The sequence below is a fragment of the Malurus melanocephalus genome, unplaced genomic scaffold (assembly GCF_030028575.1).
Source record: "Malurus melanocephalus ecotype Western Australia unplaced genomic scaffold, MMel_1.1 scaffold_3, whole genome shotgun sequence".
NCBI classification, from domain to species: domain Eukaryota; kingdom Metazoa; phylum Chordata; class Aves; order Passeriformes; family Maluridae; genus Malurus; species Malurus melanocephalus.
Window position 1 is genome coordinate 5,995,820 of NW_026623235.1, and position 25,125 is coordinate 6,020,944.

Below are 25,125 nucleotides of genomic sequence, written 5' to 3' on the forward strand. Positions count from 1 at the left end.
AATATACCTCTTAATTTTTGCTGGTCTCTTTCATGACCACCTTAAAATTATGTACATTATTGTACATGGAATAAAATGTTTTCACATTTTTAAGATGGTTGGAAAAACACTCTTTAATTGATGTAGTGATAATGCTGTGCCAAAGACTGTATACCAGTAATCCCCAATCAATGTCTTCTGGATGCAAATTAAAAATACTGGTGAAAATAGACTGTTCAGCCGGTCAACTTGGAAATGAAAAGCCTGAGCCAAAGCAGCTTTACTTACAAATTCAGTATTAGCAGAGCTTTATCGCAAAAAAAAACTAGTGAATTGTGTTTTTACAAAATAAATAAAAATTTAGGTTGGTAGACTTAATGCTATAGCATTTGCGTATGTGGAACAAAAGGCGACACTGCTCAGCTTTCTGGTGAAGCAGCAAAGCGCATGCCATGGATGTGTCTGACCCTCCTGAACTGCCAGCAGTAGCTTGAAGTGCTTTACATGTGAATGCAGCAGCCTCATACTCCTCCTGTGCCTCCRCTGTTAACTGGAGTTACAGGCAGGGCTGGCCTTGAAGTCGATCCTGAATCTTGACAAAAGGGAAACAGGGCTGAGAAACTGCACAAATGCAGACCACCTTTTCAAAAGCAGCTTTAATCTTGTACCATTAAAAACCCCAAACCCACTACATACTGGCTTCCATTGATTAGAACTTGCAGGTATGATGATTTTTAAGTTTTTGCAATATATACTGAAGTTATGCTGAATAAATGTAACAAAAACAACTTTACATATTTGGAAAGAAGACTTTAATGGTGTTGTTGTATAGAGTATTGGCCAACTCAAGCGGGTCATCTTCTCTTACTGCYGCCATTATTTCCAGTACTTGACTAAAAAAGAAAGATCTGTATTAGAAGATTGAAACCCAGCATTTCAGAATGTACTTCAGATTGCTGCATGTGTATGTACAAATCATTAAGATTAACCTGGAACAAAAACCTATGCTAAGAGCAATAGGGCAGGGTGCTCAGATATGCAAATAGCTTCACTTTAAAGTCACTAACTGCCATTTCCTTTACACTGAACACTGGTTTGCTCACTGGTACAGATTCATCTTTGGTCTTTTGACTCTTGTTTGGAGGTAATTAAACAGCTTTCTGTTTTGAAGGAATTGTTATTTTGTGGATGTCTTTATCAATGATCTTAATTTTTCAAACTAAAACTCTAGCCTTTCAAGGCTAAAGCTGCACTATGAATAGACCGGTCTGTGGCAAAGCTTAAATTCCAGGTACAGCTTTTTCTGAGGACAGAGCTGCTGAAGTAACTTACTCCTACTTCCCCATTCTTTAGCTTACTTGTGATTAATGTGATCAGATATTTGCAGTAAACATTAAATGAGCAATTTCAAAAGGCCCAGGGCCTTGATACAAGCTGGGAAAAGGAGGCGAAAAATGGGATGGACATGATTAAAACCAAGCCACAACCTTTTCTTGGCACTTACTTTCTTGATTCTTGGAAAAAAAATATCCTGTACTCTTTTAGTTCTGTCATACTTTGGTTTTTCCAGTAGTAGAAAAGAACTTCACCATGAAGAGTAAGAAGCTTAAGCTTGGTGATAGGGTTTGGTGGCTTTTGGATCTTGCCTCTGAAGTGACACAATGGCTAAATTCCTTTTTGAGAAAGAGTAGGAAAAGGTGCTCTTAATAATTACTGTACTGCAAATATTTTCCTAGATGCAGAATTAGCCAAATGTCTTCTTGATTTAAGGGGATGTTCCAGAGGAGATGGGGTRAAATCAGGCCTACACAGAAATAAGTAACAACGATGAAAGAATTTCACYCTTGTAGACTCAGGGCTTACACATCTCTCCTCACTTGGATGCAGTGGAAGGCTGTATGTTACTGTAACGTGTATGTGAAACTGCTGAAAGACAAAAAAAGAAGCCTCTTGTGGCAATGTTTTTTTTAAAATAGCTTCCAAGGGGGGTAGTGCAGTTCTAAAAAGACACATATGAAGCACAAGTATCACCATCAAATTGAAAGGTGTCCATCACCACCAAAAAAACAAATGGAAAATTCCTCCWGCAATTAAACTGTGTTAAACAGTATATATATCCTAAACATAAAAAAMCACTTTGTGGACTGCAGAACTTCCCCCTCAGACAAGGTTTTGCTACTTGAGAAGTCAAAAAATACCAATTCTCAGTTACCAGTCTTCGTTGTTCTTGAGGTTTAAGAGGTTCTCAATTTACTACTGGTTATAATGAATGTTAGTGGGATGATAATTTTGAAATAAGGTTGAGCCAAACAAGATTTTGTTTTATAAAAGAAGGCAAAAGCCAAAGCATAGCATTTGTGTAATGATGTAGGACAGACCGTGCATATCCAGTTTTGGGGTTTCTGAAACATTTCTGTAAACTATAACTAAGGCAGCAGACAAAGATGCGGGGGTGTTATTAACACACAGGCTTGTTGAAACAGTAACAGTAGAGGCCCTTCACTTGTGATCAGAAAACTTTTCAGTTGATCTCTTGCCCCRGTCCAAAAATCATGGACTGACCCTAAAAAGCCTTAAGATACTGAAGGAACCCTTCCATGCTAATGTGTACACTTCACATTCATAATGMAAAAAAAAAAAAAAAATTCTAAGAGTATTACAAGTGACCTAATTGCATAAAATATAACTGAACACTAGGAGACGTCACCATGTAAGCTTAAACTCTGCTTTTAGCCTCAKCAGTGKTTTTCTAAGCCCYTTCATGTGTCAAAAGGCAGCAGAATTTCCTTAGTTCTCAAACTCATTTAGACACCTTGCTGAATACCTAGATATTTAGTACTACCCTGAGCAGTATTTCAAAATCTAGTGCCAAACAGGGTACTCTGAAAATTCAGGCATGTCATCTATCAGTGTTGCTTAATGCAGGAAACTAAACATTTCCACTACAACAATTATATATTTTCCTGCTTTTCAAACTTCTGTGAGGAAAAGAAGCAGAAAACAGTGTCTGTGCTTACCAATTCTGTCCATAAGCCCCTGGAGTATTCTTTCACTATTCTGTATCTTGGCTGCTGTCATTCATATCTAAATTTYACAGGATCAGATTCTTTGAAGCACAACAGCAGAAGGAAGAAATGTCTGTGACAAAATGCATGTTGTGGCAGAGCATGTCACAGGCCTGTGACAGGAGTAGTGTCACAGGCATTGCTGGTGCCTCGGCACTGTCCCACCTATAGGACTGTCCCCTGATCYCCAGGGCTGGATCAGTTTTAAAAATTACCTGAACAACTGAATTAAATGAATATTCAAATTACTTTTCAGGGTTTAACCTCTTCTATAATGTATCAAGTGAAAYGATAAAACCAGTACTGGTCTCTTTCAGGGAGCATTGTGCATCCAGAATTGCTGAAGTATGAAAATTAAGACTTCTAATTTTTTCCACAGCCTATAAAGCAAAACCTTACACAAGCTTCAGTGTATTTAGAATTAACTTCTGTTTACTACTTTACTAGTGAACTGKTTTTTTTTCTATTTTTTTCATGTGAGATTTGAAGTGTTTAACACACGAGTACAGTGATACACTTACATTATATGGCAGGGTTCATTTCTGTCCTTCAAGCAGTGCCCTTTTTCCCATTTCTTTTTTGTAGGAAATGTAGTTTTAATGTATTTTGATCCAGCATGAGTATTTTTCACTCCACACCAAGGCGCATCTGGTTTTATTAAAAAAAAGAAGGGTATGAAATTGTGTGAGAATAGCATGACCTGGCTTAATCAATTGCTTCTACAGACAAAAGTTCTTGCAATCTCTTTCTAGCAGTGACCTCCAATTCAAAAGAAAATTTAAGAGATCTCGGCAATTTAACATCTTCACAATCTTTGGATTTTTATACCATTACTTTCAGGATTTTACACTTGAAAAAATCAGCAATAATAATACATAACAGTAATTTCCTCTGACATGATAAAGACAGCCAGATACACTGCATGCATTCCACAGAAACTTCCTGTATAACAGGTCTGTACTTCATGTGCAAATAACTGTAAAGATTTAGCAGTTTGCCATTTTCCTTTCTCAGATTCAGAAATTAAAATAAATGTTGTATTTGTGACTGCCAGTTATTGATAACTGAACACGAAGAAAACATTACATCTGTAGTCAGCCCATTAAAATGACTGCTCAGTGGGCTGACAGGAATTCAAGCATTCTTCCACCTACTCCATTTAAAGAGTTATTTCCAAATGCCATTACTGCTGCCAGTGGCAAACTCATAGCCATTGCCCTGTGCTTGGCAAATCTCCAGCAAGCTATATTTTAAATATACTCAAGCAGGATTCTAGTACATTAAAAATCCAGGCTTGTCAATTTGTCCTTTTCGTCTTCCCCTGCAATGTCAAGAACTGACACTGCAGCTTATTCCTTCCACAGAAGGCTGAAAAGGACTATTTCTCTAAACTGCTTTCTCAAGGGGAGAAAACAGCCAGTCCTTTTCCTGTTCTGAACTCTCTGAGTCTTGATTCTGCTTTATGATTGCTGCACCAGCATATCTCATTGTCCATTGTCACAAACTGACCAAGACAGAAAATCTTACCAGTCTCTATCATTAATCGTTCACTAGGAATTGATTTCAGTGTTTCCAAGTTGGCTTCTGTTTTCAGTGAACTAGAAAATAAGAGTTTGTTTGGTTAAAAAAATCCCATAAAAAGTGTATAAAAATAATTACTGTGCCTGTTAAAGTGTTTTGTAGCAAAGACAGATTCCTAAATAATTTTGTTAATAAAATTTGCTTCATTTTTTAACAATATTACGTGTAAATTAAAACTTTGCTGAAAACAGCAAACTCAGAATTACTGTGAGAAGCCACCTCACACCAGTGCGCTGCAGAACCCCTCTCTAGCTGCCCTTGCTTGCCTGATGACAGCCTCTGTGCTTTGCAAAGTGGTGCTGGCTGGCATTTGGCCAGGTGACTGCTGAGAATTCTGACTGCATAACCAGGAGATGAGGCACTCAGGTTACATTTGCATTACTCCACCATTTGACATGCAGCTTAAAATTAGGCTATTTTTTAAATACTCCTCAGAAGGAATCTTTCCATGCTCAACAACCTTATTTATTTACAAACAAGGATTGACCTGAGGGTAATAGAGTGGACATAGATTAGCTCACTGAGCTGCACAGCAAGAACTTTTATGGCCAACAGAATAATGAGAGCACTTCTAAATCTGTCAGATGATTAAGGGTCTAGTGAGCTTTGAAAACTTGACCTCATTGTTTAAAAGGAAGCAGTGAGTTCACTATAGCTGCCATTCTAAAGCAGTTATTTTTCTTGTAAAGAACTTACCAGCCATTTATTCCRATATAGAGATCCAAATCTATTAGAGCTGCTGCTTGTTCCTTTGTGCCATCAAAAGAATGCACCTAGAATACATATAGTATACAGATATATAAAAATATAAATGCACCTGTATTAAAACTGCAGTCATTCAGAAGTATGTATTATCTTTTATTAGCATCAAATACCTTTGACAGTATGCATGAGACATTACAAACATAAAGATAGGACATGGCTCAATTGATTCTGAATTTGAGCAAAGTTCAGGCTAAAGTCACCTGAATGCTGCACCTTTAACATGTGATAAATAAAGTGTAGAAAAGATTGCCCAGTGGTAGACTTTTGGCCTTRGAACTCCCTTGTAACCGACAGACGGGAGATCACACTCTGGAAGTAATCCTGTGCACACTGAATCTTTATTTATGGTGTCTCTACAGGRCACTGTCAGGGACACCATAAGAGCAGCATTCTGTTCTCCACGTATGTTAGTCTGCTGGAACTAGAGACAGTCTGCTTGGTCATTCCAGGGACTGGAGAGGCAAGGGGAAGGTCACAAATTACAAAGAGTGTAATGCAGCTGGGAAAGGCATCTTCTCAGCCTGAGTGGAGTGAAGAGACTGTTTGCTCTGCTTCYCTGTGCTGTGACAGGGACAGGCAATTGCAAAGGATGCCTGCTCCTTTCTCCCCTGGTTCCTGGCTGTGCAGGAAAGGAGAGCCTTCACAGCATTACATAAGAGCAGAATATGCAAAGCATTGAGCATGGGAAAGGGTTTTGTGATAAGAAAGGACAGACCTAGGGACTGAAGTATTCTTGTAGGAGGTGTAGTCTCATGTTAGAATAATCTGAGCAYTTATTACTTATGAAAAGTCCTGTCATAATGGAAACCTAAAGAAGCATTGCTGGATTTCCCTGTTTCACACCCAAAGCTTTTCCTATCAGACTTTTGAATTAAAAAATGTCATCTGAATATCTAAAGACAAAGAAATCAGAAGTTCCATCTGKATCTAATTTGAAAATTATGTCTAATGTCAGAAGCAAATGTCTGAAGTTATGGCTTCCACTGGGAACATGCATCTAAATTATCTGTGGTCTGAATGCATTGCAGTTACAGTGATGAATTGGGAAAAGGCCAATGTCAATTATGAGGTGCATAAACTGTCCTTCTGACAGKCCAAGAAAAACTGCTCAYATCAGYTGCWGAGCTTTTTCTCAGCCTATCTTCTWACCTTGCAAAAATCCTGTTGAATAAGCAATGMAAATAAAACTACTAGAAGGGACTGGAAAACTTACTATTGATAACAGCTTAAATCCTATAACAGGAAGCCTACCCAGATTCCATGACAAACAAGAAATTGCATGTAAGCAACAATATTCACACACATGCATGTAAAAATGAATTCTATACTGAAGTCCATACTCACCACCCCTCCTACAACTCTATCWCGGTTTCTTCTCATTATGTCTATGAAACGAAATAAATAAAAATGTAAGACAGCTTTATAACAGACAAATATGGAAGATTTTAATATTCAGAATTTGCTCTTAATATGAAATTCTCCAACAAAACCCACCTAAAAATTCAGCRTGTGAGTTTCTACAGTGGAGAAACATAGGCAGCTGCATCTGTTCTGACAAGTCAAACTGTTTTTCAAAATATCTGCAAAATAAAATTCACCCTTAAAGAGAAACTCAAAGAATAAATACATTAGAAGAGTTTGTTTCCCAGCTTCTGTCCCCAGAGCTAAAGACAGAATTAATGGATTTGCCATGCAAAAGTTCKTATTTGTGTAAGGATTAAAAAAACCTCTTTCCCATGTGTATTGCCATAGCTGTGATCTATGCTTGAAGGCAGGTAAGTGGCCAAGAGCRTCAGTATTCCACAATGTATATATGTATATGCTGAGCATGTTCTCTTGTGTAGTGTGAGTGCTGGAGTTAGTTTTCATTATTTTGAATGGAACTGACTGTTCTTTCCACAGTTTTGAAATGTCAGGAATGGGAAAGTGTGGATGACACAGAGGCCACTATTTCAAGAAGCATTCATGAACAAAATGAGGGTGAACAGGGGAGCACTGTGCAGGCTTCTACAGCCTTCARTGGCCAAACTGCATCAGAGCTGCTGGGCTGTGAGTAACAATCCAGGGAGGTCAGTCTTTCCACTCTTGGAATGGAACAAATACCASTATAAGACATCATGCTTCTGTCTATTGTCTTCAACTGTTTTTCATCCCCTCCTCTATGTGCTTGCATCCTTTTAATTCCTTTTCAACCCTATCCTCCTTTGTACTCCTAGAGTTGGCCTCGATGGGGCAGTAAAGGCGATGCCCCACCCTATGAAGAGCCAGTGAAATGTGGGCAGAGGGAAGATAAGGTAGCCAGGCTCCCCAGTGCAATTGCCAAAGGAAATTACTCAGCACTGATCTAACCTGTGCTTGTCATTAGCAGCTAGTTCTGCAATTACCATTCCACATCTCTGCTGCCYGGCTCCACCCAGGCAGGGAAATCACCGTGCTCAGGAAACACAGTAGAAGAACTTAAGCATGGCAGAAGGCCAGCAGTGCATGAGTGACTCTGTCCACAGCAATTCCAAAGGTGACGTTATTTGGGCAAAGCAGAACAACACTGCCCRTCCCAACAGGCTGGGGCTCTATGGACCTACTGGATTTCTTGAGGTGTTACTGTTAAAAACAGTACGGGGAACCCGGAAATTTCCCATCATCAGTTATCACACACATTTCAAAAGCAAACTCCAGTGATCACACATTGCTGTGTACGATGACATTTCAATCAGGAGAAAGTGGCAGCAAAACGTTAGTTTGATTTATATTTTCCTAAAGAAACCAACCAAACAAGAACCCCTAAACAAATAYGCAACTGGTCATTTCATTTCACATAATTTTCACTGTTTTCTGTATTTTACAGACTGATATTTCTCAGATCAAAGTTACCTTCCCTGTTAATCAGTGCAGATCTTTGAGATAAAACAGGTTAAACAAACCAGCTGTAACCTTGAAAACTGGCATGAAAATTCATGAGAACGCATTACACACACTTTGATTCTTTGTCTAGATACTGTGCTTAGTTTAGCTTGTTTGACTAAATTTAAATTAATTGCAACTCATGATTGCTCTTGCAGTTAAATAGCTACAATTGCTTGATTTTTGGTGTGGGTTTTTTTTWAACCAGAATACTTGTTTCATATAGGAAAGAGCTTTTAGACACAGAACTGCARATAAGCTCCCTAAGTAACCTACTAGCCAATTTCAATCCTGCTTTCAATTTTGCGAAGGGTAGTGCTCTTGAAAGTACAACGTTTAGTGCCCCTACAAATAAAAATGTGACTCAAGCTTCTCATTCCTAGCAACAACAAAGCCCAACATATTGTTCCTTGGCCTGCCAAAGAGAAAGGGGAAGTGGATGGAAGTGTTATTGAGGAGGAAAAAAAATAATTAAAAAAAAAATATTTAAAACACCAAACCCTAGAAAAGTATGAAGATACAGTGATTGGAATACAGCGATTGGAAYAATAACAAAATAACTCAGGATCCAACTCTGTCGAGTTCTAGTGCTTGGAACTCCCCCCCACTGTTAGTCTGTAGCATTAAGAAACTAACTCCCATTGCTAACATGTAGCAATTAGAAAAAACACAACCAACCACTGCCCCCCAGTGACCAAATTATTCAGAACAGTAACATGTAAGTGCAATTCATTAATCTCTCATCTTATTTGAATGTATCACCTGTATCTTTCTGTTTCCTCTGCAGAGAGAACTTCTCAAAACAAGAATGCAGGTTGATTWTAGGGGCTGTGGGAGCTTCCTTCCATTCAGTATCTATGCTACACAGGCCACTTCACCTCCTCAGATTACTATTAACTCTCTATATTCTGCTCCCAGCTAAACACCTTCCTTACTAAAAGCTCATTTTTTCCCACTGCTGACTTATCTTTTTGGAAGTTCTGTTCCCTTTCCCTTGCCTTTCACTCATCAACCCAATTGTTTCACATACTACGTTTCTGTTGTTTTCCCCATGAGTCTCTTAGAGCTCTTAACTATTAGCAAGAGTGAATATCTGTCACACCAGGAAATCCACAATTTCTAACCAATTTTACAGAAAAATATATACAGACATAAGACATATTGACATAGGCAGGTAGCAGAATATAGTACATTGCATTACTTGAATGTAGGCATATTTCTTTAAAATCCCATTTCTGCCAAAAAAAGCCCTGGGCCCAGACCTGCAGATTTTAGGGCTGGATCTGACAGTATGTTATATGGCAGAACACAAGTCAGAAAACACTCCTGTAAATTGCTACAAGTCAATTCACAGTCATCAAAAGTTTCTTACTTGAGTTGGATGTCCTTTGGGCAAAATTCTAATCTATCGAAATCTATGAATATAAAGAAAAAAAACCCATTTAGTATTTTAGGATGTTTTTAATGTATGTCTAGAAAAAAAATCTTGAAGTACTAAGAGAACACTTACCTAAGCCACATTCTCCAACTGCTATTACCTTTGTCCTATTTTTTTCTATCAGATTTTTTAGTTCAGATAAATATTGCTCAGGGCTACTTTGCTCAAATTCTCCACAGCGGGTAGGATGACAGCCAACAGTACTGTAAAACATGTCTAAAGAAAGAGAATATTAGGAGGTTTTAAGAAAAAAAACAAAAGAAAATTTATTTAAGTTATAGACAATATCTGCCTCTGGAGGATTTTTTTTTTTTTATTGCTCACAATTTTAAAAGAAAACTCCCTTTGAACATCTTTATCTTAGTATTAACTTCATTAGACAGACATTTTCTGCCATAAAAATGTTAGACAGTATCTCCAGCAGGGGCCTGTACATGTGTCTCTTTTTAGTACACATTATTCAATGTGGTCCAAAACTGCAACTTAAGCTGAACTGTTCTGGTGGAGCACCCCTCAATAAATTATACACTTTTTGAGGCTGGAAGAGACCTGAGATAATTTAGAAATACATCTTGCTCAGATCTAATTGTGCATCAGATTATTCCAGGTGTAAGCTCTGTAGAAAGCATTTCCCTCACATGTCCCTGCATAAAGTTAGAGAATTTCACAAGTCACATCTGCCTGATTTACCAAAGCATCTCATTTAGATTTCCTTGCTAAAACCAGTATTTCTGCTGTGTAAAAGCACTGGGGAAGCAAAAAAACCAGATAAGGCCCGGAGCCACTTGCCCTAATGTTAAAGCCAGTCCTGCTTCTATAGAAGTGGGGAGGAAGACTGGGCTGGACCAAAGTACCTCCTCGGGTTCATTCAAGCTGAAATTATTTTATGTTTCTGTTAGTAAATAGTATTTTATCATGTGCTTTAGTTCAAATACATATTTAAGTAATTAGTGGAAAGAAATTTGCCTAAAAAAAAAAAAAAGAAGAGCCATTTTCCTTTCACAGAAAGGAAGGAAAAGCCAGGAGAATGATCAAAAGAAAGATACTTCTCTTGATCAAGCTCTCTTGATCAAGGTCATGACAGACTGGTGAGTAAAAAAGCAGCCAACAAAACCTCCATATATTTCACAACATATAAGCGTTTTACATTATTTCTAGAACAGAGACTTGTATCAATATTTTTATTCCATAAAATAGAACATGCAGAAAAAGAGTGATTCCTTCCAGCATCAAGGATCTAAAGAGCAAAACACAGAAACTCATACACAATGCATTCATCCCACTCKGAAATGTAATTTCTCATTTTAATCTGTGATTCTGTAAACACCTTTGGGGCAGATTCTGTAAACACCATTTTTGAACTCAATTCTGAGAGCAGAGAAGRTTATATTTTTGAATGACAACATAAGTTTAAAGTGAAAATACCATTTGTCTCTGCCAGCTGCAACGCATCTTTACTATCTTCTAGACTYCCACCTGTAATCAAAAACTTGAAACAAGAAAAGTTCTGTCAGTGTGTATGTCCTTTGAACATCAAACAGAATATTTAAGAAAACACTCAGATACTAGGCAGAATTTTGTCAGAGAACATCAGAATACAATTACTAATACATATATACATATATAACAAGATTTCATAAATCAGCAATAAACCTCAATGGACTTCAGGAGCTAGTAAATACATTAGGCAACAAAATATGATTTTTTTCCCTTCATCAAGTCTCTTGTATGCTAAGCATTTAAATTACCTAAGGAATAAAATACTTCTATTTGCAGCAATATTAGCTTCATTAGACAATGACTGAAGGCATTGTATTTGCAATATATCAAGAAATGATATTTAGAAACATTCTTCTTGTCTTACAGGTGTCTTATTTTTGCACAACTCTTCTCCCTACATGTGCTATCCATCAGCCTCTGTCAGCACCAGCTCAGACATTCCTGCAGTACGCTCTATGGCAGATGGACACATCCCAGTGATATCACCGAGAAATGTTAAGCTGAAAACGGCTCATGTACACAACACAGGACAAAATTTCATGAAAAATTATCATAAAGCAGCAGCTGTAAGGAAAAATAAAAGTATTTTCTAATAAGCAGATTAAGCTTCTAGGCAAGTAGGAACAATCTGTGATGGAACAGGCTTCTGATACTGTACAGGCCAGTAGCAAGACTGAGAAMAGCTAAGGACAGGAACTCCTGAATAACACTTCTCAATCTGCTGTGCATCTTGAAAAAGTTATGCAGCTAATCTATTTTTGATGATAAAAAAACACCACTTATTTTCAGAGGGTGGTATAAAGATTAAATAGCACTTAYACAGTACATAGAAATGTAACCTCCATCCTGTATTTCCTGCAGGGGGGTAACTTCCCCATCACTAGTTTTCTTTTTTTTTTTTTGTCTCCCAGTGCATTTCCCACTCTTTTCAGAGTTTTTCAAGAAACTCCCAAGATGCTTGTTTCTCTTCCAGAGGGAGGTAGCCTTATTAGTGGAGTTGAGCCATTTGTGGCAGTATGCATTCTATTCTATGTTAATTCATATTTTTGTAAAAAAATTTACTCAGCTTAGAGGGAGAGAGACAGRCAGGCTGAACTATTCTATCTAAAGGAATGTGATGCGCTGCTGAAAACACCAATTTCAAGTTCAGAGTTACAAATCCTCTCATAATGATGCTGTTTTAATACATGTAAGCCAGTGTTTACCAGCATTATTCAGATGTCTCAACTGTAAGTTTGTGGGCACTCCCAGCTCTTCTGAAGTTACCAAATTCCTTTAAATACAGAAATAYCTGAAGAATCTCAATCAGAATAATTTGATCATCAGCAGTAATTGTTGATTAAGAATCACAGAATCATAATAGTTGGAAAAGACCTCCAAGATCACCRAGTTCCWCCTSTGACTGATCAYCAYCACYTTGTCAACTGAACCATGGCACTAAGTGCCACATCCAGTCTTTCTTCAACACTTCCATGGGATGATGAGGACCACTTCACTGAGCAGCCTGTTCCAATGCCTGACCACCCTTTTCAGGAAGAAATTCTTCCTTGAATTCTTCCAAMCTGAATCTCCCCTGGCAGAGCCKRAGGTAATTTCCTCTTGTCCTGTCACTTGTTGCCTGGGAAAAAAGACTCCCACCTGGTTACAGCCTCCTTTTAGAAGTTGTAGAGARTGATAAGGTCTCCTCTGAGGCTACTTTGCTCCAAGTTAAACAACCCYGAGCTCCCTCAGCTGCTCCTCATGGGATTTACCCTTTAAAGGCCACACAGGATACAAGAAGAAAGGAATCGTTGTCTATAATACAACTAGCATGGAAAATTTTGTACCAGTTGACTGCAGTAAGTCTTTCTGTTGAAAGTGTTCAAAATAACTTCTACATCCACATCACCTACCATGTCACTGAATTTATGATCTGTGCAAAAGAAAAGACAATGCTCTTCAAAGAACACTTTTGTTTTGTGCTATTGAAGGAAGTTACTGCATTTTCCATCGCAAATTCCAGAAACAGTTTTAGTAACAGAGCACTAAAAAAACAAATATTAGAAAGCATCTTAAAATTTTAAAGGAATTTTATTGTAAGAAATTACCTTTTTAATGCCAACTTTGACTGCTCTCTCTATTACATCCAGTAAGTCATCTGCAAAAGTTCACAAAAATGTCATAAATTGAACTTGAGATTTTATAGCATAATTTAAATACTTTTCCATTTTCATGCAGTCAAAATTCTTATCATTAAATCTTTAAACCATACTTGATTCATCTTTATAAGACAATAACAAACTGCAATTTAAATCCAAGAGGTCACTGGAAGTTTTTCCAGATACTTTAGGAGGTTCTCCACTTTTTATGTAAAGGCCAAAAAGAGAAAAAAGAAAAACCTATATAAGTAACTGTGATTCAGTAATGCAGACTACAGTTCTTAATTCTCAGATCAGTTTTTCACTGCAATTCCAAACAGATTAGCAATTGTCCATTTTGTTTCAGAAGCAGAGTTACTTGTATGACAACAGCAATTAGGTTAGGGTATCTAATTTATTTAATCAGGCTTTCTTCTTCAAGCCCAAGTACATAAGCATCTGGTTTTGAGGAGGAAAAAAGAAATGCTAGGATTGTGTTCTGACATGCAAGAAGATTCAATTTTAGGGAAAGGGATCCTGTCTTCCAGCAGATACAAAGAAATGATTACCTTCATGTTTCTGTGTTCCCCTGTAGATTCCTCTGAACATAGGGTCTGTCAAATTAATACCAATATCTGTGGAAAAACAAAGTTAGAAATTAGAAGTTGTAGTTGTTCTTCATTTTACTCTGAGCATTAGTCAGCTAGGGAAGACAATAGAAACCCTGTCTTAAGAACCCCTGGACCAGCACAGTGGTAAGTCATAAAATGCTTAAGCATAAGTTTACTTGCATAACTTGAGAACTTACTCCTTACTAGAAGTGACAGAAAAAATTAACTTTTGCCTCTCCGCAACTTCAGATTTTCTGTGTGTGTATTAGGCACACCCTCATAACCACTAAAGCAAATATACATATGCTTTTTATTGCAAACAAATCTGCTTTTCACATAAAAACACAAACATATGCAACCAAGCATAAAGGAAGAGAAAATGCAGCATCTCCCATACAGCCTTGACAGGGGTGGGAGCATCAGCATCAACAGCAGAGTGCCTCCTAAGAGCCGCCTGCTGTCCCTCCGGCTGGCATTGCACCCACCCGGCAGCACTGACGGACACTGACAGGAATCTGCAATGCAGGTACCGGCTGGAGCTGCCCAGCCCAGCCCTCCTTACCCGGCTCCCCCGCTTTCCCTGCGCTGCAGCCTCGCAGCCRAGGCCWGAAGCACCGGGAGCAGCCACCTCTGCAGCTGCCACAGCCCGCCTTCCAGCGGCAGTCTAGCGGGAAGGGAAATTTTCAATGGAAGCATCARGCTCCTCTGCCACACGTAGGGTTTCCATATGAACCGACCTTTTTAAAGTTATATACACGTTGCCTGTCGAATTTTCCCAAAATACTAACACTTTCACACAAGCCAGTTCCATACAATCAGAAACAGCCACGAATAATGCACCAATGCAGGACAGGGGACGAAGGGCGGCCGAACCCCCAGAGCTGGAGGCAACCGARGAACAGCAGCCCCAGAGTCCAGACACAGCAAAACATCCCCAAACGCTTCCGGGGGCTCCAAGGCCAGGGACACCGAGAGGGAACGCAGGAGGCGACATGCCCTGGCTGAGGTGCTGGGCGGGAGGCGACAAGCCCTGGCTGAGGGGCTGGGACACGCCTAAGAGCCTGTAAAAAGCCTGAGGGACTGGGACGAGCCCTGAGTGAGGGGCTGGAGCAGGAGGCGACAAACACTAGCTGAGAGGCTGGGACAAACCCTGCCACAGCACAGCCCGAGCCCCCGACCTCACGGAGCGGGGCAGCGGCGGCCGGCACGGGGCGAGGAGCAGGGGGACCTGTTTAGGGGACACGGGGACAGAACCCCCCGCCCGCCCCTCGCCCCCTCACCGATGAACTTGGCGCGGCTCATGGCGGCTCCGTGCGCGCTCCGGCGGCACCGGGGCGGGGCCGCGCCGCTCTCCCGGCATCCCCCGCGCCGAGGGGAAGGTGCGCTGAGGGCCCGGCACCATGGCCGCCTACTTGACACACCAGCAGAAGGTGCTGCGGCTGTACAAGAAATCCCTGCGGCACCTCGAGTCCTGGTGCATCGAGCGGTGAGGGCAGGGGAATTGGGCGCGGGAAGCGCTGGCCGCCCTCACATCGGGGCGCTCAGCGCCGCGCTTGGCTGGGCCTCGGGTGGGGGCTGGTTGTTTTCCCCTTCACTCTGCGTGACCTCTGTCCGCAGAGACAAGTACCGCTACTTCGCCTGCCTGCTGAGGGACCGGTTCGATAAGAACAAGGATGTGAAGGACATGGTGAAAGCCACCGCGCTGCTGAAGGCTGGCGAGGAGGAGTTCTGGGCCAACCAGCACCCGCAGCCATATATCTTCCCCGACTCCCCCGGGGGCACTTCGTACGAGAGATACGAGTGTTACAAGGTAAAGTGTCCGTAATACTGTGAATTGCTGCGCTTGCTTTGCGCTCGTTTTATGTAAAATGGACTTGGATAGGGCCGCAGCTTGGCTCAGCAGTGTCACTYCGTAGCTCGCTGAACATCTTGCTGCTTGTGTGGGAGTAGCTGCCCTGGTCTTTGAAAGTGGAGTTTCTTGATGAGTCYGAATACCGCTAGTTGTTTGTTCTGTAGAGTATTTTTTTCCCCCGGAATAATCATCTGCTCTTTTGCCAAACGCAGTGGCCCCCGTGTCAGGTGAGGCTGGCACAGGGGAGAGCTGGGGCTGAGGAAGCTCTGCTGCCTCCCGAGCACAGCCCTGGCTCCTCTGGTGAGGTCAGGTGTCACCTTGGCTGTCTGGTGGACTTCCCTTCACTCAGGCCTATGRTGTTTCCAGCATTTGGAGTAATGGTGCCAGTTATCATTTCCCTTTATATGCTGCAGTGCCMGATTGTGTGGTTTGTGTGCCACAGTGTAACAGGAGCGGTGCTTAGAAATAAAAGCCTTATTTTTAGACTCTTTAATGCACTTCTAAAGGCTTTGACCATCAAGATGGTTCTATTTAGGAGCAAAGGAAAACAGATTTTATTCTCTTGGCAACATCTTTTTAACACATTAGAAGTTAATAGTAACCTAGAGACTGCATGCACCCATCTCCTTATGAATTTGAAAAAAGTGCTGGCACAAGACTGGATCTGATCAGATGTTTTTGAATAAGAAGCCAGGGGAAAAAATCTGATATAGATTTATCAGAGCAGAATAAAGAGCAGATGAGTGAAAAGAGAAGAGAAGGACTTAAGTTTATGCCCAGGTCAGGGGCCTTAGGAGCAGTRGAGATGATAGTGACAGAGAATCTGGACAAAAAAAACACCAGTTGAGCAATAAATGAAAAGATTAGTCCTTCTACAGAAACACAAACTGAGTTATGCTCTCTTTTCCCAGTCTGATGGGATAAAAGTATCTTAACAAAATAGCTGTCACAAGGCTTTGGCTAGTTTGTGTATCAGTGACAATTGTGGATGCTGCTACAAAATGTAATTTTTAGATCTCAGGCTGATTGGTGGTTTTATTTGGAGTTTGCTGTGTGCAGATAGTTTTTACTTCAGCAGCTCTGCTATTTCTGTTCAGTCAAAGGTTTGTTCTGTGATGAGAATCACAGCAGGAAACCAAAATTATGAATATCGCTGAATGAATGGTGGTACTGGAGCCATCTTTCCCCCCTTTAAAAAAAATAGAGTTTTAATGGATTTTTTTTAATCAGTGTTCCTCTCTTTAAAATGTAAACAATTTATTATTCTTAAATAACTGCAAAATTTTGAATTTTGGTTTTTTGCTTGTYAGAAGGTCTTAGAGATCAGACTAATCTTGAGATCTTAAAGGCCTATGAAACTGCTCATTTTTTAGTAGTTGTAGATAAGCAGATATTAGCTGTAATGTTCTGTCYCTGTCAAGTGAAGTAGATCAGTAGTTGGAGAGGAGGATTCCTCTAACCTGCTGCTTTTGAGAGAAGGAAGGGAAAAAATCAGATCTTCTCCTCTACCAGATGGAATTATTATATGATATTTCGAGTAAACTGAGATGACCTGACTGAGATTCCTGACTTTTGRAATGCTGCAATTTAAGCAAGTCACTGTGATGTCTTCCTATGGGTTAGGATAATGTGTGAAAAGTCCTGATCTCTGMCATGTGCCTTGAGATAGGCAACTCTTAAATAATATTTTTATGTAGTATTTAATGGAAAAAAATCTAGGGAGTAACACTGGCTTCAGCCTTTGTGTTTCATTCTTCTGCATGTGTACAAATATGRATTCATATATAAAAACAGTATTTTAAATTTTATTTTTCTTCYAACAGCTTCCTGAATGGTGCTTGGATTTCTGGCATCCTTCTGAGAAGGCAATGTATCCTGATTACTTTGCCAAACGAGAGCAGTGGAAGAGGCTGCAGCGGGAAAGCTGGGAAAGAGAGGTCAGTACTTGCTCTGTGMACAGTAAAGTCTCTTTAGCACACAACTATCCTGGGTGACACAGATGTGTTCTTGGAAAAATGATGAATGTCATCTGCAGTCTCAGTTAGAGTCTTCAGTACTGGAGCCCTTGTCAATGTGAAACACTGTCTTGACCTAAAATGCTGACACATTTGTTACAGCTTCTGAAAGGTTGCAAAGGGAATTTGAAGTTAAAGCTGAACCTGCAGCCTTGTGTCAGTGAGAGCTGTTGTGGCAATTTTGTGGAAAAAAATTCAAGAGTGAGATGAAAGGAGGCTAATGCCCAGAGAATTCATCTTCTGCTGCTGTGGAGCTCTGACACTTTCTGCTCACACTTTTGAAAGTGATTTGCTGCAGTGGTCATCAGTTGGGCAYTGAGACTAATTTCTGGCCATCCTAAACTGAGAGTTGGTTGGAAGAAGTTGATATTCTTAGAACAATTCTTTGATTCCATTGGATTGTATGGAGTGTGGCACTCTGAGCAGAATTAACACAGGGGCAGCCAGCACGTGTACTGCTTCAAGAAATGGGTATTGAGAGCATGTGAGGGGCTGTTGGTGACGTGCAGGAACAGAAGTCTCCTGCTGACTGCAGGGAAACTTGGTCTGGACTTGGAATTATCTGGCCCCTTCCAAAGCAGCACAATTCARCCTGTTTAATATAGTAATGGTAGACGTGAATTACATGGAAATAATGACCTTTCAAGTGAAATTTCTCTTGTAAATCACTTCTTGCTCCTGAAAGTTAYTACTTAATTAGGTAATATGAGCCTACAGTGATTAATGGGTGGAAGTTAATGTTGGGAAACATGAAACCTGTTGGTACAAGGTGTTACCACTGCTTCTTTCCTGTGGAAATAGGGGCTTGTTTTGCTCATTCCCTGGGCATTGAAAATCACATTATGGGAATGTGTGTTCATGTGCTAAAGCAGTTCTGTATCTTGTCTCCTAGATTAAGCAGTTGGAAGAAGAAACTCCAGCTGGTGGTCCAAGAACTGAAGCTTTGCCTCCAGCTCGTAAGGAAGGGCATCTGCCCCCCATGTGGTGGCATCACGTCACTCGACCTCGTGAACAGCCCATGTGAGAGTATGTGGAGTGTGAATGCTGCAGTCTGTGCTCAAGCARGTGGCACATCAGTGACTATTCTCAAAGTAATACAGAATAAAGCCAAATAAAGTAACRGAGAAGGTGTTTTTCTGGCATACTGCTCTTCTCTAGCACACTCACACTTCACTGCCAGTTCGTGCAGGTGGTTCATACCAGGCCCATAACGTGGAATGTGGTACTAAATACAGGCAAGGTGTTAGAGCCAGCTTTTAAAGATACTGACACCAGATGTGGATTTTGGGTGCTCCTGCAGTTGAGGGTATTTCTGACCTTGCTACAGGATAAACACGTTTTTCCCTCCTTTCCCACGTCATTAGGCTCTTTGCTGCATTTTTCACTTTGCTATCAAATCTCACAAGACACAAACCTTCCTTACAACATGGTGCTTTCCTCATGGCATGGATAGCAGTGCTGTAGAGCACCAGCAGAAAGTAATATAAACTGAATCCCAGATAACCACTGAGCTGTATAAGTTAATGTGTAGGCTGCTGAGGARTATGGCTCTTGTGTGCTCATTCATGGGTCACAAATGGTTCTGGCCATGTGACACTGAACTGGAGACAAAAAGCTGCTTCTGACCATTTTTCCAGAGCATCAGTGCAAAATATGGGAAGGTCTGCTAACATATTCCCTAACTGCCCCGTGAGAGAACAGATGGAATACAGCCACTGAACAAAAGCTTATGGGAAAACCTCTTCAACTGCCTCTTCAACTGTTTTCCTATTTTTAGGGCTAGAAGAGATTTAGGTTGCCAAATCTGACTTTCATTCTACAGAACTTACTGGAYCGTACCCATATTTGACCCTAAAGCCTAATTTTTCTGTAACCCCCAATTGAATGAAAGAAGGCAAGGTATGAACTTCAGCTCTTTTAAGGACTAAAGTTCTGTAGTTCGGGAATCAGGCTTTAATCTGGCTGGGTTTTAGGAACTTCGATGTGCCCCCCCCTTCTATTATAAGTCTACAATACATCTGAATTTTGAAAACAAAACTCCAGAAAAACAGCTTTACATATTTTACAGGTGGAATTTTTATTCCTGCCAGGAAGCAGGATCTGTTCTCTGTGCTKMGWTAGTAGTGGCAGAATTGAGGCGTGSCCTCTTCCAGCACAGCTGTTCAGCATATGCTGCACCTCAGGTTGGAGCTCTCACTCAAAACAAATGCCTTCAGTATTGAAACAGCTGAGCAAAGCACCAGCACCTGAGCAAGAGATGCTCAGCAGTACCTGAGAAACAGCCACAGAGATGGAATGAAAYCAAGATCCTTTTGGAGACATTTCCAGCCAAACCACCTTGGTTTTTCCTTTAGCATCTTCCTGGCTGTTGGGACAGGATGGGTTGGAGTTAACTTTCTTCATAGCAGCCMTCATAGGCCTGGRAAGGTGTTAAGATCACACCAGTGCTCTGGCTACTGCTGAGCAGGGCTCCACAGCACCCGGCGTGTCCACTCAGTGTTCCCACTGACCAGTGGACTAAGGATGGGAAAGATCATGGGAGGGGACATAGCTGGGACTCCTCAGGACAGCTGACCCAAATTGACCTAAGGGCATGAGCTCCTCTCTCTGTGGGTCCATGGGGCCTGCCAGAAGCCTGCTCCATCACAGGCTTCCCACAGGCTCTCAACCTCCTTTGAGCATCCACTGTTCCAGCACGGGCTGCAGGTGGAACAAGTGGAGCTCCACGGGCTGCAGGAGCRCAGCTGCATCACCTGCAGGGGAATCTCTGCTCCAGCACCTGAACACCTCCTGCCCCTCCTTCCTCAGTGACCTGGGTCCCCTCACTCTCACTCCTCTCTGCAGATGCTGTTGCTGTCATACAGTAACTTTTTCCCCTAAACCTGTTATCCCAGAGACATTACCACTGTCACTGATGGACTCGGCCTCGGCCAGCAGTGGGTCCGTCCTGCAGATGGGTGACATTGCCTCTGCTGGGCATGGGGGAAGTTTCTCACAGCTTCTCACAGAAGCCTGTAGCCCCCTGCTACCTAGACCTGGCCACATAAACTCAGTGCAGTGACAAATGGAAACCTTTAGACAAAAATGAAATCATTGCAATGGGAAGCAAATAAACTGGGCTACTATGTGGCAGCTCCAAGAAGTAGCAATGTCCTCCCCCCTCTGCCATCAGTGCTGGGAAAGCCGAACAAAAGAAAGTCTTCAGTCACTTGGGGAACTGTGGGAGATGGTGCTGRTGKTGTGCTTGGTAAGTTCTGGCTGTARCACTGGCAGTGTTGACAGCAGCAATTTGCCTCCTCTGGCCCAAGGATCTGCRCTCCAGCACTGAGCTGGATGCACAAAAAGGCAGAATTATCTGTGCTTCCTGGCCAGGTAACAACAGAGAAGTGCAGGAAAACGTCATCAGTTACTATTTAATGGGAATACCCATCGTTAGCACTGCACTTCTGTTCCACTGCTACCCTGCTGGTACCCATCAKTAAAACACAGCTATATGCAATTTTATTTACTTGTTTTTTAATTCTCTCATGCTTCTGTTACACACAGATGGAACCTGCATGACCTTGAGAAGTCTGATGAAGGCCACCATTGATGTCCAAGTCTCTGGAAGCAGAAAGTCTTTAAGAAGCAAAATACAGAAGTTTTTCAGCAGTTCTTTATTTATAATGTAGGCTTAAGCAATCATTACAATGTAGAAGGGAGACACACTTACAGCAATTATTTATAACAGTTTAGAACAAAAAACTGCACAGGGAGAGGTCAACTCTCAGTACAAACTAGCAACTAAACCACAATAATTTACCATTAGAAACATTTTATTTTTCAGCTGTGACACTGCTTTTACAATATGCAAAAACACAAACAATAGAACTATCCAAAGTGTTTTGTCACATTCTTTCTACATTGAATTTGGCAACATTTTATATTAAATTTTACTGATTATACTAACGTTTAAGAACTAAACAAGTGAAAAGCTGTACTTGGGTACAGTTACATCCATTTATTTCAAAGGTTTAAATAACACTTTTAACTATTGAGATTATCTCCTAGCAGTTTTTGTTTATGCAAAAACCATCTCAAAGCCTCATTTGCACAATGCATCAGCTACTGTATCAAGATTGGTGGGCTACACCACAGGCACTACTGTTTATTATATTCTGTAATAAGGAGCTTGTTTTTCAAAGAAAGGAAGGTTTAATATTTTCTAAAAATCATGCCTTTTTTTTTTTTTTTTTTTTTTTTTTGCTTTTAAGCCATAACAAAAAAAAAGTTTAGCAAGCACAGCAGTGTAAAATGTCATATAGAACACAGTGACTACACAGTTACTAGAAGCTTCACATCCAATGCAGTTATGTATTAAAGCATAAGAGGTCATGTAGGCAAGTCTAGAGCCAACAGAAATCAGCAGTGTGGTGGAAACCAGCCCCTTATGTGTGTAATTTGGTACATTTTTAAACAATCCCGGATCTGCAAGTCTGGTGTCCCTCCACATGTGGGTCTGCTGTGGGTGGGCAGACAGCATCCTTCTGGATTGTGTGACTGGAATACGTGTCATGCCAAGGGGTCTGCATATTTCTGTCAGCTTTAGGAGACGGGTATTGCAGCAATAACTTACTTTTATTTTAAGGAAAAAATCCAACTCTTAATGATTCTATCAACAGCGTTCCAAAAAACATTACTTAAAAGTACAAAAAAAGAGATTATAGTGGTCAGACTCCCGGTATTATCAAAAAAACAGTATCTCCCCCAACCCCCCACCCCCCACCCCTTTCTTTTCAGTATTTAAGAAAAGCCAATCAACTGCCATTTAAAAGAAGTTAAGAAAAACAAGCCCCTGTATTGGCAAGAAACATTCGCAGTTTATTAGATCACAAGCTGGTTTCACCTGTCAAATTTTTAAGTATTTTCTCAAAATAGTTGGGCTTTCTAAAGTGCCCAGCCTGCTGGGCACAGTCAGAAAAAGGCATTTTGATAACATCTAAGAACTCCCTGCTTGCATTTTAAAAATGTTTTCACATTTGTATCTGCCTTAAGCCTGTTGTCCTTGTTTGTATTCAGCGGAAGGATGAGTGGAAAGGAAGGTGGAAGAACCAAGCCTACACAGTTAAGGCTGCATGCATGTGACTGAGAGTTGCTGCTGTGCAGTCAAAAAAGAAATGTGGAAAAACCCATTTTTTAAAACACCCTACAGAAACAAAACACTGCAATCCAGTATGGCTTATTCTGATGCATTTACCATGAAGCTACTAGTAATTCATCCTACTAGGCTACTTTTGTGCAACAGCATCTGCTATTTTGATGGCATCTCCCTCCCCCCACTACCCCCCAATAACTCTACCAACTGCAGGTTTCTTCCTTGCATTATATATTGCTTTATTGTCAATTTTTATTCCTGCTTTTCAAACTTCTTTTTAATACTTAAATGAGGATCCATTCCTTATAGCTTGACTTAAACTGTTTTAAGTCCCATTGTTCTATTTTTTAATCTCACTATTACAAGGCGCTCTACAAAAGCTTGCAAAAAAGCCAAATTTTCATTAAATCCCTTTGCTGAAGTTAACTACTYGACAATTTTTTTTTCTCCTATGATTTAAAACTTTACAAAGAGAGTTATAAAAAAGGTAAATGGGATTTGGCACCTTCAGAAAAAATTAAAAGTGTAACTTAGATCAAAAAAATGCAGAAACAAAATCATTGATATTTACAAATTAAAACACCACTGAAGATTATGTCTTACTATGCTCTTTCATTTATTTTTCTCTTTTAGAGTACTTTCAGACTGTCTGTTACCGAGTATCTTACAAAAATCATTGATTACAGATTGGAATGGATAGAGACAAATTCTTTTTCTCACAGTTCCTTCTCGGCGTTCAGTAGTCTGGCAGCTCCTCCACTCCTAGGAAATCCGAGGCGCTGAGCGATCATTCGTGGTCGTCTTCTTCAGCTTGACCCCGCGCCGGATGGCGTTGAGCATATCCTCCCCCTGCGGGACATCGCCGGGGCTCAGCTCTCCGGGCTCCAGCTCCGCCTGCCCCACGGGCGCCAGGCTGCCGACCCCATCCCGCTCGCTCTCCTCGCCCTCGCTCTCGGGGACCGCCTGCCTCTGCTCCTCGGCAGTGCCCAGTTTCTGGCCCGACGCCGGRGGGTTGACGGACGCTTGCCCGCTCCACGAGGGCACGCTGGTGACACCTTGTCCCCCATCTCCTGCTGCTGGAGACTCCGGACTTTGCTCGGGGCACTCTTCTGTCCCGGCGAGGGCACCGGGCAGCCCCCCCGGGATATCGGGAACAGTTGGGGTTTTGACAGGAATCACCGGCGTCTTGATGGGAATGGGGCCTCCGCCGATGGTCCCGCGCCTGACCGAAGGCTTGGTGGAGGGCGTCCGTCGGATGGTGGCGACGCCGGGGGTGACGATGACCGGTCCCAGCGTGGTTGGCAGACCTGCGGTGGAAGCAGGACGCTTGGTTTGAAACATTCTGCGATAGGACTGGCTAATGTCACTGTTTCTTGGGATGGTGGAGGATTTGTCAAACTCTTGCTGTTCTGCCTCCTGGTCACCACTCACAGAGAAATAATCATAATCTGAAACTGATGCCAAAAGACAGAGTTAGGAACAAGCTGGAGCAGACAGCTGAGTCAGAAAGTCTGAAGTATGTATAGATAACCAAAAAAGCCTGGGAGCCAGTAAGAATTTCAGGGAGTTTCCACCTTTARAAGGAAGAAAGCCTGAGGTTCTGTGACCAAGACCTGAGAGGAATGTGTGGCTGAAGGCACCACAGCAGACCAACCCTACAGCTGCAGGGGGCTCACAGCTCTTGTGAAAGAGAATGAGCTCAATATCTGTCACTGACATGAGGGTACCAAAACCAGCACCCTTCAAGCCATATGCCACCACTTGTAGGCAGGAATACTTGAAAAACGTACCTTAGATTAGGCAAGTGGGTTCAGGGGACTGTGTACCAGTGATTTCAGCAGCAAATTTGTTTATTTTGCAAACAAAGKAAATCCCAGCTGTCAGCTCTAAGCACTCAGCCTGAGCTTCACTAATTGCACTGGGTTCCTTCCTCTCCATGCAAATGCTGAGCCAAGCTTGGCCCCTGCTGCCTCCTGTGACTGCACAGCACCATCAMCCCAGCTGAGCAAACAAGGCTCGGACTGCAAACATGAAACTTGGTCCCTCCCAGCTTGCTCCTGGTTCTGAAATAGGGYACAAAACCCAATACCTTATTGCAGCTTCCCAGCTATGCCCAAGTTAAGGTCTCCAAAAGGTTCTTTTTCCAATTACAAAATTYCTGCTTAGG

At 41.4% G+C, this 25,125-nt stretch overlaps 3 protein-coding genes across 12 annotated transcripts in view; 1 reads left to right on the forward strand and 2 right to left on the reverse strand.

Moving 5' to 3' along the window:
- Window positions 1-769: 769 nt before the first annotated feature.
- Window positions 770-15,296, reverse strand: TATDN1 (TatD DNase domain containing 1). 2 transcript variants are annotated; one of them, XM_057368367.1, is made up of 12 exons: window positions 15,238-15,296; window positions 13,916-13,981; window positions 13,317-13,366; window positions 11,155-11,218; window positions 9,802-9,945; window positions 9,664-9,706; window positions 6,885-6,970; window positions 6,735-6,775; window positions 5,322-5,398; window positions 4,572-4,642; window positions 3,566-3,692; window positions 770-872 (listed from the first exon to the last, which is right to left on the reverse strand). In XM_057368367.1, exons 1-12 carry the CDS (start codon window positions 15,257-15,259, stop codon window positions 770-772), a joined length of 894 nt encoding a protein of 297 aa, XP_057224350.1. In that variant the 5' UTR covers window positions 15,260-15,296. The 2 variants fall into 2 exon arrangements, with proteins under 2 accessions (XP_057224350.1, XP_057224359.1); XM_057368376.1 differs by lacking the exon at window positions 770-872 and adding an exon at window positions 1,586-1,652.
- A 2-nt stretch (window positions 15,297-15,298) lies between these two features.
- Window positions 15,299-18,970, forward strand: NDUFB9 (NADH:ubiquinone oxidoreductase subunit B9). The gene is made up of 4 exons (XM_057368390.1): window positions 15,299-15,443; window positions 15,575-15,767; window positions 17,633-17,746; window positions 18,717-18,970. Exons 1-4 carry the CDS (start codon window positions 15,358-15,360, stop codon window positions 18,846-18,848), a joined length of 525 nt encoding a protein of 174 aa, XP_057224373.1. The 5' UTR covers window positions 15,299-15,357; the 3' UTR covers window positions 18,849-18,970.
- A 2,412-nt stretch (window positions 18,971-21,382) lies between these two features.
- The window catches only part of MTSS1 (MTSS I-BAR domain containing 1), a 125,799-nt gene continuing 122,056 nt past the window's right edge, over window positions 21,383-25,125 (reverse strand). For 6 of the 9 annotated variants that reach the window (XM_057368400.1, XM_057368457.1, XM_057368416.1 and 3 more), the window contains one exon: window positions 21,384-24,412. In XM_057368400.1, the coding sequence (XP_057224383.1) occupies window positions 23,721-24,412 (692 nt within the window). In that variant the 3' untranslated portion in view covers window positions 21,384-23,720. Of the gene's footprint in view, window positions 24,413-25,125 lie in introns of all 9 variants that reach the window. The other 3 variants (XM_057368467.1, XM_057368433.1, XM_057368424.1) reach the window with 3 other exon arrangements.